General features: G+C 43.9%; 1 protein-coding gene across 12 annotated transcripts in view; it reads left to right on the top strand.

The window, feature by feature from the left end:
- The window catches only part of HERC1 (HECT and RLD domain containing E3 ubiquitin protein ligase family member 1), a 1,155,039-nt gene that overhangs the window by 36,487 nt on the left and 1,104,985 nt on the right, over positions 1 to 13,567 (top strand). For all 12 annotated transcript variants that reach the window (XM_069222059.1, XM_069222062.1, XM_069222061.1 and 9 more), the window contains exons 5-6: positions 6,340 to 6,651; positions 10,938 to 11,034. In XM_069222059.1, the coding sequence (XP_069078160.1) occupies positions 6,340 to 6,651; positions 10,938 to 11,034 (409 nt within the window). The remainder of the gene's footprint in view (positions 1 to 6,339; positions 6,652 to 10,937; positions 11,035 to 13,567) is intronic.

A 13,567-nucleotide genomic window follows, 5' to 3' on the forward strand; every position in this document is an offset into this window, starting at 1 on the left:
ATCCAGCTTTACAAACCAATCGTTTTTCAGCAGCACGTCTCTCAAGAGATGAATACCCTCCATATTGAAATGTCTGTAAACTAGAGACCTGTTTAAGCCCCTCAAGTTTATAACGGGTCTCCACCCCTTGTCTTTTTTTTCTCTACCAGGAAGAGTATACTTACAAAAAACTATGTTTTCTCTGCTCAACTCTACAGTAGCCCCTTAGACTTTATCGCATTCTCTACCACACGGTGTTTGTCCAAGTTCAAAACCAACTCTTTTGGAGGAACATACTGAATGGGGATTTCTGTGAAATCTATTTTGATACACTGAAGCATTTCTGAAACACATGGGACTTGCGCTATCGTCTTCCATACTTTGCTTAAATATTTTAGATGACCAGCTACTCTTTACAGGTAAGAAGAAGAAGTCCATTGTACTCGCCCTGTTATCCAGAAGACCCCTGGCCATGGGGCTTACTTCCTGTTTCTCGAAGATAGTGGCCTCTGTGAGAGTAGAAGGAAGTGCCCGCACCAGCTTGATATCCTCTCTTCTTGTAGTTAGTCACTTGGGACCTTTGGTAACATCGGCCGGCAGGAAGTCCTCTTTTTCCGGCCCTGCCAAAAACACCTCCACTGAACACTCTACACATGTTGCTTTGAACCTTACCCAGGACTGTAAAGGTGACCACGTATTCAAAAAGGATTTTAACCATGTCTTCCTCAAATAAAAGTCCCTTCAGGTTCAAGCTAGCTTCCTTCCGAGCTAAATCCCCTAGCTTAGGGTTTATTTTCATTAAAACTGCCTTATGCCTTTCTGCGTTAAGGCCAGCATTAGGTTTGCTTAACAATACCAGATCTCTTTGGCTCCAACCTCTTAAAGTCGAAGTTCAGTGGAAGACCCTTAATTTATGCCTCATCAGTCCTGTCAATTATTCACGCTAAGGGGCCAACTACATACAGGAGTTGCCCTGCCACCATTTCAAGGACCTCTCTAGTCCTTTCCTGGGATCTCTGCCCATCTTAAATACAAAGATCTTCAACTTAGTATCTAAGTTTGGGGTGAGGCAAACCTTATTGTCTGACAGGTCGCAAACATTCCGCTTTTAACACATTCTTCATTTCCTTTTCAAGTGGGTTCCTAATACACCTCTTAATAAGGTTGCCCATTTGTTCTAAGGGCCACCATTCTGCGCTTCTTGGGTGCTTATTATTATGAGAAGAGAACATTTCTTTTCCTAGGGTGTTTTAACACTATACTTTGAAGTAGAAAGAATAACATCCTCAGCAAAGAGGTCATCACCCCATAGTCCTTCTGCTGGAGGTCAAGCACTTATTCATCAAAAGATTAATTGTCATCCCTCTGATAAGCATTTTCCAAAAACTCATCATCCTGAGTATCTGTCTCTTACATGCCACTCAGGACATCCATCTCTTGTGTGCTGCATAGGACACCTTTCATCTTAGATTGCATGCCGCTTATGGCACTACACCCTTTAAAGGTGCTAAGACTTACAACTTTGTTAAACGGTATGTGCCCTTTTCAGTATGCTTAGTCTTTCTCTTTCTTATTCCCTTCCCTTTCTTTCTCCCCTTTCTTTTCTCCATTATCAGAATCTCCCTCTGATAAAGTCCTATATTCATTATTCAACCCCTTTTTATTCTTCGTTTTTTCCACAACCTTATCAGTGGTCTCCTAAACACAGCTTCTCACCTCATGTTGCATAAGCTTTTTAATAATCTCCTCATTAATCTTCCCCTTGGGTAACTGTATGAAGCTGGATCTGCATATATGTCAAAATGGTAACTGTAGGAAGCTGGCTCTGTATATAATATGTCAAAATGAAATATAGTGTTCACCAGAGGCTTAACAGAGGCTAAAGTAGATAGTACTATTGCTCTCTTTTGTGGTAGTGTGGTCGAGCAGTTAGGCTTATCAGAGGATAGTGCAAAGAATTTGTTGCACACACACCGACAATAAAGGAAGCACACACTCAGAGATTAACTCCAGTCCAGTGGTTTTTATATACCAAAAATATACTTTGTTACTCAATTTCTGGAACCACAAGATTCAGTTTGCAGGTAAGTACATTTGCAAATAAGTATCCTACATATGTCTGAACACCACTTTGTTCCAATTTGGCAAGTTAAACGATTTTCAAGTAAACAGCAAATATCTATTTTTAAACGTTGACTGCAATTTTCCGAAACCGTTCTAGGGGTGAAAAAAAATAATAGTATAGTTTTGAGGTAAGTCCAAGGTTTACAGTTTCAGTCTCTGGGGGTCCACAGGTTGGGGTTCAAGTTAATACCAAACACCCACCACCAGCAACACGGGGTCGGCCAAGTGCAGAGGTCAAAGTGCTACAAGATTTAAAATGGGTTCCTATGGAGACTGAGGAGCACTCGGAATCAGGCCTTCTTGCAGGTAATTACCTGCGCCTTTGGAGGGCAGACCTGGGGGGTGGGGGAGTCCACAGGTCAGCACTAAACACACACCCCTCTATCCACACCGACCCCACCCCCTTCCCCTGGCAGCCGCGCAGGGGCAGCCGGGTGCAGGGTGCAAACGCAGCATTGGGCTCCCAGTACTTTTCAGTAGGGGAGCCCCGGGGTCACAAAGATGCTGTAGGCTAGGTCCAGGGAGGTCAGTTACAGAAAACCACAGGCTGGACAAGGAGCAGGGCCGCCAGCCGAACGTTGCTGGACTGGTGGTCGGATTCCCAAAGGCCAGGAGGCTGCAGGTGCAGGAGTACCTTTAGGCGCTGGGAATCTTTGTGTGTTTCTCTCGTGGTCAGGGGGTCCTCTGCGGGGTTGTCTTGTTGGACTGGAGGGGTCACCCCAGGTTGGACACTAGGTCTGAATCGCCTGGGGACTAGCTCTAGTTGGCTCGGCCACCTGGACATGGCCGTGGGTGGTGGGTGCGGAGTGAGCAGGACTCGTAGATACAGGGCAGTTCTGGAGTCCTTAGCTGGAGTTTCTTTTTGGACAGGGCTGCTGTCCTCAGGAGATCTTGGTCCTTTGGCGTGCAGGCAGTCCTCTTGAGGCTTTTAAGAAGTTGCTGGTCCTGCAGGATGTGTCACCTTTTTGAAGCAGGGCTTCAGAAGCTGGAGACAGGCCTGGAGAGCTGGGGCCAAGTCAGTTGGTATCTTCAGTCTTCTCTGCTGGGGGTCAGATTAGCAGTCCTTCTTCTTGTCTTTTTGAGGTTGCCAGGAATCTGACGGGCTAGGTTCAGGAGAGCCCTTAAGTCCTGGATTTACGGGCGTTACAGGCGTCAAAGAGGAATAGCCAATGGCTACTGTCCCTGAGGGTGACTACACCCTTCTGGTGTCCACTCCCTTTGGGAAGAGGGGCACGCACCTGATCCTATTGGTCCCGGCCCTCCAAACCAAGATGAAGGATTTCTCAAGGAGGAGGTCACTCGAGCTCTGGGCACCTTAGGGGTGGTCCTAGCTGAAGAGGTCACTCCTCCTTGTTTTCCCTAATTTTTCCCACCAGACTTGCTGCCAAAGTGGGGCTTTGTCTGGGGGCAGGCATCTCCACTAGCTGGAGTGCTCCCGGGGCACTGTAACAAGAGGCCCGAGCTTTTGAGGTTCACCGCCAGGTGTTAACGTTCCCGCAGGGGGGAGGTGTGAAACACCCCCACAGAGTCCAGGCTTTGTTTCTGGCCACAGAGAGCACAAAGGCTCTCACCCCATGTGATCAAAAATGTGTCTGCTAGTGGCAGGCTGGCACAGACTGGTCAATCCTGCACTAGAAGTTTGTCTAAAATACATTGGGCATCTCTAAGATGCCCTCTGGGTGCATTGTTCAATAATTCCTACACTGGCATCAGTGTGGGTTTGTTGTGCTGAGAAATTTTAAACCATACTTCCCAGACTTCAGTGAAGCAGTTAAGGAGCTGTGGAGTTCGTAATGACAAACTCCCAGCCCATATACTCAGCATGGCCACACTGCACTTAGAGTGTTAAGTTGCTCATGCAACTAGGCTCTTACCTGTGGTATAGAGCACGCTGCCTTCGGGCTGTAAGGCCTGCTAGAGGGGTGACTTACCTATGCCACAAGCAGTGGTTTGTGGGCATGGCACTCTGAGACAGCTGCCATGTCGAATTTGCCTTTTTCTCCACACCAACACACACAAGCTGCAATGGCAGTGTGCATGTGCTTGGTAAGGGGTCCCCTAGTGTGGCATAATACATGCTGCAGCCCTGGGGGACCTTCCCTGGTTTGGGCCTTGGTACCATGGTTACCTTTTACAAGGGACTTAACTGTGTGCCATGGGTGTGCCAAATGTGGAAACAATGGTACAGTTTTGGGAAAGAACACTGGTGCTGGGGCCTGCTAAGAAAGATCCCAGCACACTCTGTCAAGCCAGCATCAATATCATGCAAAACGTTTTGGTGCCGGCAACCATGCCAAAAGGGGCACTTTCCTGCAGTAACTCTTTACCTTTTTCTGACATACTGAATAAAAAATCAAATATTTTATACAAGCTGCAATTAATCTTAATTAGCTTTTTACTACCCAAACTCTAACTTTCCCGGCCTAAAGCCTTCCTACCATTGAAACAGCTTAGCAGGGATACTGTAGCTGTCAACTGACATTGTTACAATCCAACAAACAGCAGCGTATTCTCAGTAAAAAGCAACGGAACAAGCTCAAAGCAAGATGGCCCCCAAATCTTGCATTGGCTTGACATCCTGTCGTTGCCCTATGCAGTCCTCTAATGTGAGAGCTCTGCTTGAAGCATCGGAGGAGCGACCCACTTGCGGAAGGTTTCAGCACAACTGCCTGGTCTGGTGTGCAGCCGGAGTGCAGAGCCTTTTTTCAGCTCTCAGGTGAGGTCCTGGGGTGATCAAGAAGGTCAGACCGTCGTCCTAGAATAGCAGCAGCTCTCGAGCATCTCATTTTGCCACTCAAAGCCAACAAAAGTAAGCCAGGTCCACAAACATCACACGGGGGAAGTTATTCTTAAGACAAACATCGGGGGCAATTATGGAGCATATCGCCTTAGAGGGAAATCTTGCGCTTTGCGAAAAGAAGTGTCCCGAAAAGGGCATAAACATTATAGCAACAAAGGTAACTTTAAACGGAGAAAAGCCCGGACGACACTATGACAAACACCTATCTAATAGTTTCCATAGATTGGAAACCATTAAGAACAGGAAACCCAACCTTTAAGGATATAAGGCATAAGCTAAGTGAAAGTGCTACAAATCTGATTGAGGAGTAGCATTTAAAAGAAGAAGATGATTAGGGTGATAGGACTATTTGTGGTGAAAGGTTCTGTTGTGGATCTTCAGAGTCTTATAATGTAATATGTTCTATAAAGTGCTGCGTTGGAGTGGCGTTAAATGATTAATGCATAATGCTAGCCACCAGTCTTATAATGAAATTCATATATTCCATATGAAAACCTTTTCACTTTTTTTAATTGAGCACTGACATTGCTATCATAGCAATCATGGAGCACCTTAGGATTGGACTTTTAGCCAACTCTCAAAGAACAATGATTTGTACGTAGACTAATTCCTTCCTGAAGAGCTTGAGTCTGACTCGCTTTAGGGCTCCACTTCTACATGATAGGTGTTGATGAGATCTGATACCGAGGCCTGTAGTCTGCAAAAAACAAGAAGTTACAATTTACAAGTCCTCCCCTGTAGTTTATTTAAGAGGGCAAAAGAGAAGGATTCTCATGGCCATAGATACTGAAATATATACCATAATTTTCCTTAATTCAGATTACCCTTGTATTAGAGGGAAGGGAAATGAAAAAGGGCACATGGTCATTGGTCCTAATTATGTGGTATAATGTTCTCATGTACACAGTGGCGACACCATTTTCTTTGTGGCTACTTCTACCCTGCATCTTATTTTGAGAAGCGTCCTGACAAACTGTTTTTCACTCCTGTAAGGGTTAATATCATATCTCCCTAATAAATCTCCCCTCAGAGGTTTCATCTCCTCTGTCACCAGGTTTTACACTTCTTCTTCATGCGCCCTTAAGTCCCACTGTCCTCTTTTGTGAGACTTGGCGATGGGATTACCCCATCTGCCTCCACTCCATCGTCCTCTTATGTGTTGGTAGCCTTGTTAACCCTTTGCTCACAATTGTCATCTTTTGTGGATTTTGGATAACTGTCAGCCTCTGCACTCTGTAAATCCTTTAATCATTTTGATATTGGAGGCATTGCATAGACTTACATCAAAGAAAGTGATTCATCCATGTGTAACATTTCACCTTCTACATCTTTATTTGTGATCACTATACCTTGACCCATTTCTGCTTTGTCATTCAGTTGGTTCAGCTTCATGATTCACTGCTCCTAAACACTTTGTGTATTTGTTTTGTATTTAGATTGAAGCTGGACAGTACTGCACATTTGTAATCTCTATGGATGGCTCGGTTCGAGCCTGTGGCAAAGGCAGCTATGGAAGGTTAGGACTTGGCGACTCCAACAATCAGTCTACACTGAAAAAGTTGACCTTTGAACCACATCGATCGATTAAAAAGGTATCCTCTTCTAAAGGATCCGATGGACACTCCCTGTCATTTACAACTGAGGGAGAGGTTTTCAGCTGGGGTGATGGAGACTATGGCAAATTGGGACATGGCAATAGTTCAACACAAAAGTATCCTAAACTGATTCAAGGCCCACTTCAAGGAAAGGTATGTATTTGGTTTATTGTTTATCTTAATTGTTATGTTTTATGAATTTATTTGATTTAATTGCTGACCACTGCAGCATTGGAAATATTCTATTTTAGTGAATAAAGAATGTACTAAGGCCAGTCTCTATTGGAGTGATACAAGTCCTGCAGCCTAAAGTTTTTCTGCCTTGTCCGAATGTTTTTTTTGTTTCTCAAAATTTATTGACTTTTTTTTGTTTTTGTTTTTTGGAATCGACTTTTCATCACTGTTTTGTACTTTTGAGAAGCCTCACTGTCAATAGTAGTCACAATCTAGGAAATGGATCACATTAGTAGATTATATTAGGAACCTTTTATATCAGATAAAAGAAACCAGAGATATACATTTTAGCAGTTATAAGGCAAAAAAGAACCTAGAAAAAGGAAAGTGCCACTGAGAAAATATCAGTTTGTTGTTGACTAGGACATAGGTGCAATTTCAGGCTGGTTGGGGCTTGAGTATACCAAGCAGGCCCCCCTGACAAAGCTTTTTACCTTCAGCCTTTTTTTCTGATGGTCAAGCTCCTCCAGTGGGTCGGGTTCCAAGGCATACGCTGGTGTGGGTCCCTTAAAGTCACTGGTTTTGGTACTAAAAGCTCAGAAAGGGGCAAAGCTGTGTTCTGTAGCTGCATAGGTCGGCTCTCCACTGGGATAGATTTTGTGATGTTGCACCGGTTTTACCTTCAGACTTAGTCATGTTTTGGGTTTACTAAACCACCATCGTGACAAGGTTGAAACTGCAGCAAGGAGCATGATAAGTTTACAGAGATACCCAGTGGAACCTGTTTTTCTCTACACCAAAAAGCTCTGAGCAGGACTGACCTGGTTTTCTTGCCCAACCCGGATGAGACCTCCCTGGGCAAGCATCTGCACCTTTTCCAGGTCCTCCAGTAGGCGGAACAAAAGGTGAAGTCCCATATTTCACTGCATGGTTTTTGTGCAGGCCCATAGGTGCTTTGTCTCTCTCTATCCTGGCTCCTCCAAGGTCTAGTCCTCGGTGCTCAGCTGGGCACTCCTAGAGTGAGTTAAACTGGAGGACAACCTTTGGAGAGTAGGTCCAGGTGCAAGCAGGACCTGGGAGTCCTTGAGTCTTTTTGTGCTTCCAGTAAGGCACTCTTCTTCAGGGGTAGTCTTTCCAGGTCCAGCAAAGCTTTCTTCAGCAATAAAAAAATATATATTTTCTTGTGTGTCTTACAGCTTGTTGTAACCTTGTCTACTGTTATCCAACGTCTGATCCTCTTTATCCTGCAGTAGCTGTAGATTGATGCAGTTCTCTAGATTCCTTTAATGATAACATCTTGTTTTTCAATATATAGGCTCTCATTATAACCCTGGCAGTCGGTGACCAACAGGGCTATAGTGGCGTTAGTACCACCAACAGGCTGGCGGTACTTGTCACCTTCTTTTGACCACGGCGGTTCCGCCACGGTAACACCAGCGGTATATCGCCATGGCGGTCCGGCAGTCGTAATCCGCCAAGGCAGTGCTGCAAGCAGCGCTGCCCTGGGGATTTCGACTCCCCTTACTGCCAGCCTGTCCATGGCGGTAGACACTGCCGTGGACAGTCTGGCATTAAGGAGACTCGGGGTGTCCCTGGGGGCCCCTGCACTGCCCAAGCACTTGCAAGGACAGTGCAGTGGCCCCAGGCATAGCCCCAGAGCGCATTTCACTGCCCGAATTTCGATCAGTGAAATGCGCGACAGGTGCTACTGCACCCGCTGCACATCAGCATTGCCACCAGCTCTGTTACGAGCCGGCAGCAATGTAGATGTGACTTTTCCGCTGGGCCAGTGGACGGTAACACTGTTACCGTTCACTGGGCCGGCGGAAAAGTCGAAATGTGGAGCCAGACATACCGCCAGCAATGGCGGTCTTTAGAAAAAGACCGCCGAGGTTGTAATGAGGGCCATAGTCTTAAGTGTTTGAGCACAGAATATTTAACTTCTGTGCACAAGTAGTTTCTTTACCCTATTTCAGAGTTTCTCGTGTCAGCATGGATCTGTTCTGATAGAATTCCCTGAATCTTTTCTGCGAGTCAATTTTCATTCAGGGCCAGCGTTCCTGGCTACACATTGATTAAAGCATCCTCAACTTATTTAGATCTTTTTAAGTTAGTGCGGGTTGAGAGCTTTGTTTTTCTCCATATTTTGAGATTGTTTCCAATCTAATGGCTATAAGTTTGCCACACACAGTCTTGCCTCTGGTCTTAGGCAGTGAAACAAGTGGTACACTTCATTTTTTTAAGGGATTCTAACAAGCACTCCTTGTTTTCATAAATGGAATACAATATCATTGAATTGTTTCTGCATGGTTGGCACCATTTCCTTTTTGCTGGCCTACATTTATGCTTGTTCTCAAGGTTTTTTCGCTATCTTTGTTGGCTACTGTTTATGAGTGAGATTAGTTTCTCTTCCACAATACTTGAAAGAAATTAGCCGGTAGCTGAACGTCAATTTGCACTGGTTTAATAAGTTCTAGTTTCATTGCTTTTCTTTAAATATGTGCCAAAGTGTGCTATTTTAGTTTTAATCTATATTTTATTTAAAAAAGGTGAATATTCCAAATTAGGTGAGCATACCTGATTGTAACCACACCCTAACCCCAATTCACCCCTCCACACACTTGATGTAAATCTCTCTATTTGGCACCACCTGCCTCAGACACTTCTTAAAAGTCGTCAGAGGAAAGGTGCAGTTATGAGAAGAGCAGAGTGAACGCACATAAAGTAAACCACATACTGTTTGTCAGTCAAGTATCTAAAGCAGGCTTCGAAGTCCCTCTGCTAATACATTTTGGGTGCTTATGCTGTCTTCACTTATTTCTATTCCTTTTTGCTGCAATACATTCTCGTGATGGGTTTGCTGTTCTCTTCATTATTCATGAATATCTCGGAGAAGAAAGTCACCTAACCGTGACACCAGTTCTTGACAAGGAGTATTTTGGGTCAATTCATACAGTGCAATCACAGAGTGAGCAGTTTGTGTGGCATCCTAATTCCTTTACTATGTTAGCAAGGCCAGCTGAATGATCAGCTGCTATTGTGCCAGTACTCTAGGTTGGGCTTAGAAAATCCCTGACTCTTTGCAACAGTGTAGATTTCCTTTTGTGTGGCTATATGTTTCCGTTCAATGTTTCTTTTCCAAAAGAGAGACAATGAAAAGGATTTTGACATCAGTGCCACCCCATTGGCTTACAACTATTTTCTAGTGGGCATTTTTGTGCCTTTCTATGCTTTAATTTTTACCTTTATGTCAAGAGAAAAAGGAAATAAAATGTTGCCTTTTACAGACTTTTTAAAAAAAAACCTTTTTAAGAATTGGACAGATTAGGTTTTGTCTCATTTGCACGTGGGCATATATAGTCATTGTTTAAGTGTTTAATTTATCCAGGATGGTGAACTATTGTTGTGGTTGAGAATGTTTTTTTTTTTGTTTCCGCCTTTCATCAAATCTATTGCAATTTTAAATAAATAGTAGTCCTGTGACACCTTCCCCTAGAATAATAGCTCATGCTGTTGCACATTTCCTTAAACCTTTCTCATTACTTTCAGAGATTAGCTTTAGATGGCTCTTGCTTGACGCAAAAAAAAAAAGTCCATGATGCAGATGTACCACTAACATAATTTCAAACATATTTCTCCAGCATGAGTATGTATTGTGGACTCTCCACCAATCCTCTCCTTCTGCACCTGGTCTTCCTGTTTAGTTTCTAAACAGGAAACGGGTGGCTTCCTGGAGAAAATTATTTCAAATGTGTTTATCAGATATGTCAGAACTGAACAGAAAAAAAGGTACTAATAATATGGACTGAACAAATGTTATAAATGTTACAGAGATGTGTTCTGCAGACAGGAAGTGGTAACTTTAACTCAGATGAAAAACATTATGATTAAACTAGTGATTACAGATAATTGTCTAGGGTTTGGGTTTCACAGCCTCTTAAATTAGTGACATTCTGGAACACATAATGTTTTTGTGAGCGCCATAAAATTGTCTCCGTATAATGTATTCAATTTGTAATCTTCCAGATTGGCGTTAAGTAGAGACAGTGAGAAAGCTTACTCAGAAAAAAAGTAATTAAGTGTTTCCTTTGCTCAATGTATTGGAGAGAACTGCCAATTTTCAAAATAATCTGCTATACATTCTGTAGTAGCCACCTGTTATCAATATGTTAAACAATTTCAAAGAGTATTGTTATGACTTTGGCACATATTGCAATATTTTATATGCTCTGCTTTCAGTTTAAACATAACTGTCTAATGTACAGGTCATTGTGTGTGTGTCAGCTGGCTATAGACACAGTGCTGCAGTCACTGAAGATGGAGAACTGTATACGTGGGGTGAAGGAGACTTTGGAAGATTAGGTAATTTCCCTTACAATTCAATTACCAAAGTGCTTGTGGTGTATTTACTAAGCATGGTTCCAAAACAAAATTAATGTGTCTTTTGAAAACTATTTCTTTATGCTTGGTTTCAAAATTGATCTATAAAGTCAATAACTTACACTTTGAGTAATGCATAATCTGCAAATCAATCTGTTGGAAATGAAATCAGTACCCTCTAGCACATTTGCAGCTTCAGCGTCCAAGAACAGGTGTTTTCATTTGATCAGATATAAGTGTAAGCAAAGAGTTGAGTGGGTATGCACTCTCCTCTTGTCAACGATATAACCCTGGGCTCTGTGGAGAAGTATGATTCTCGTATCTCAGTACAGGGAGGTCTGGCAGACCAATTAAACATGGATCAGATTTAAACAAAAAGTGGAAAACCACACAATTTTACAGAAGAACTTCTGAAATTGGAGTAAACAGATGAGGATCTGTTTGCCTTAAGACCATGAATAACACATTACATCTTCATTTTTGTTGAACCTAATTTCAATGTAATGACCTGTGAATAGATTAGTTATGTATATATGCACACCCCAATTACCATTTCTACTTTTATCTAGCCATAAAAATGTGCATGCTTCACTGATTCGGATGGATCACACATAGGCATGGCATCCATTGTTTTCCAGTCTCATAAATTTGTTAGTAGACATTTCTAAGAAATGAGCTCAATAACCCAAACTTCTCAGCCAACATGGAGTAGACCCTTTTATACCCAAATACTCAGTCACTTGTTTTAGAAATACTGTACCTGACATCTTCGAGTCCAGTTATCTTAGCTTTTCCCAGAATGTATAACAGTCCAAAAAGAGGCACACATCCCTCCAACACCATATGCATATTGTCCCTTCACAGGTTTTAGTTCTGTACATATTGATCCTAAAGCCATCATGATGAGAGATATATATGTTAGATGGCATGTGTAGCTGCAGATACACATGCTGTGCACATCCCGCCATCTGGTGTTGGGCTCGGAGTGTTACAAGTTGTTTTTCTTCGAAGAAGTCTTTTCGAGTCACGAGACCGAGGGACTCCTCCCATTTCGACTCCATTGCGCATGGGCGTCGACTCCATCTTAGATTGTTTTTTTTCCGCCATCGGGTTCAGACGTGTTCCTTTTCGCTCCGTGTTTCGGGTCGGAAAGTTAGTTAGAATCTCGGAAAAATCGTCGGTATTGTTTGCGTTCGGTATCGGGTTAGTTACCGAATTAAGAAGAGCTCCGGTGGCCCTTCGGGGTTTTCTTCCATCCCCGTCGGGGCCTGGTCTGCCCGGCCACGTGTCTCTTCAAGGCTGATGGAACGGACCCCATTCCGCTTCTGTCCAAAATGCCATAACAAGTATCCATATACAGATCAACATCTGGTCTGTAACTTGTGTTTGTCACCAGAACACAAGGAGGATACTTGTGAGGCCTGTCGAGCGTTTCGGTCCACGAAGACACTCGGGGACCGAAGAGCAAGAAGACTGAAAATGGCGTTGGCGCCGACAGGACAAGGGCGTTTCGAGGAGGAGGAATAAACATTCTCCACCCAGGAGTCGGACTCTGAGGAGATCGATCCCGAGGAAACGCCAAAAACCGTGAGTAAGACGTCGAAAACAAGAACTCACAAGAAAAGCGCTAAAGCCCAGGGGACGCCTCCGCCAACAGGCCATGGCTTAACCCGAAAAGTAGGTGACCGTTCATCGGCACCGAAAAAGGGCGAGCTGGTGTCGAAGTCATCCGACTCCAGTCGAGATACCGGCACACAGCAATCTCGGGCCCGAGATAGTGGCTCAGAGAAGATTCGGCACCGAGACACCGGCACCGAAACGGGTCGGCACCAAGAGAGCACGACGCCGAAAGTAAAAAAGGTTTCGTCGGAGCCGAAAAAAGCAGCCGAAAAGGTGTCGGTACCGAAATATCCGGCCTCGGAACCGAAAACAAGTTCCTACACTGAGGAACAAGGACTGTCCACACAAATGAAGACACATAGATTTGGACAGGAATTACAGGCAATAGAGCCAGATCACACACAAAGACAGCTCTTTATTCAAAAAGATACAGGGAAGATCAGCACTCTTCCTCCAGTCAAAATGAAACGCAAGCTTGCCTTCCAAGACAAAGACAAACAGCCACACGCAAAGGTGGCTAAACAAGTAACACCACCACCATCCCCACATCACTCTCCGCAACCATCACCGGTAGCCACTCCACCAATGATGCAATCCCCAACTCATACAGGAATGAGTCAGGATGACCCTGATACATGGGACCTTTATGACGCACCAGTGTCGGACAATAGTCCAGAATGCTATCCAGCTAAACCATCGCCACCAGAGGATAGTACAGGCTACGCACAAGTGGTGTCAAGAGCAGCTGCATTTCATAATGTCAGCCTTCATTCAGAGCCCATTGAAGACGACTTTCTTTTTAATACACTGTCATCCACACACAGCCAATATCAGAGTCTTCCTATGCTACCCGGAATGCTAAAACACTCCAAACAAGTGTTTGAGGAGCCTGTTA

Source organism: Pleurodeles waltl, chromosome 3_1, assembly GCF_031143425.1.
Source record: "Pleurodeles waltl isolate 20211129_DDA chromosome 3_1, aPleWal1.hap1.20221129, whole genome shotgun sequence".
Taxonomy (NCBI): Eukaryota; Metazoa; Chordata; class Amphibia; order Caudata; family Salamandridae; genus Pleurodeles; species Pleurodeles waltl.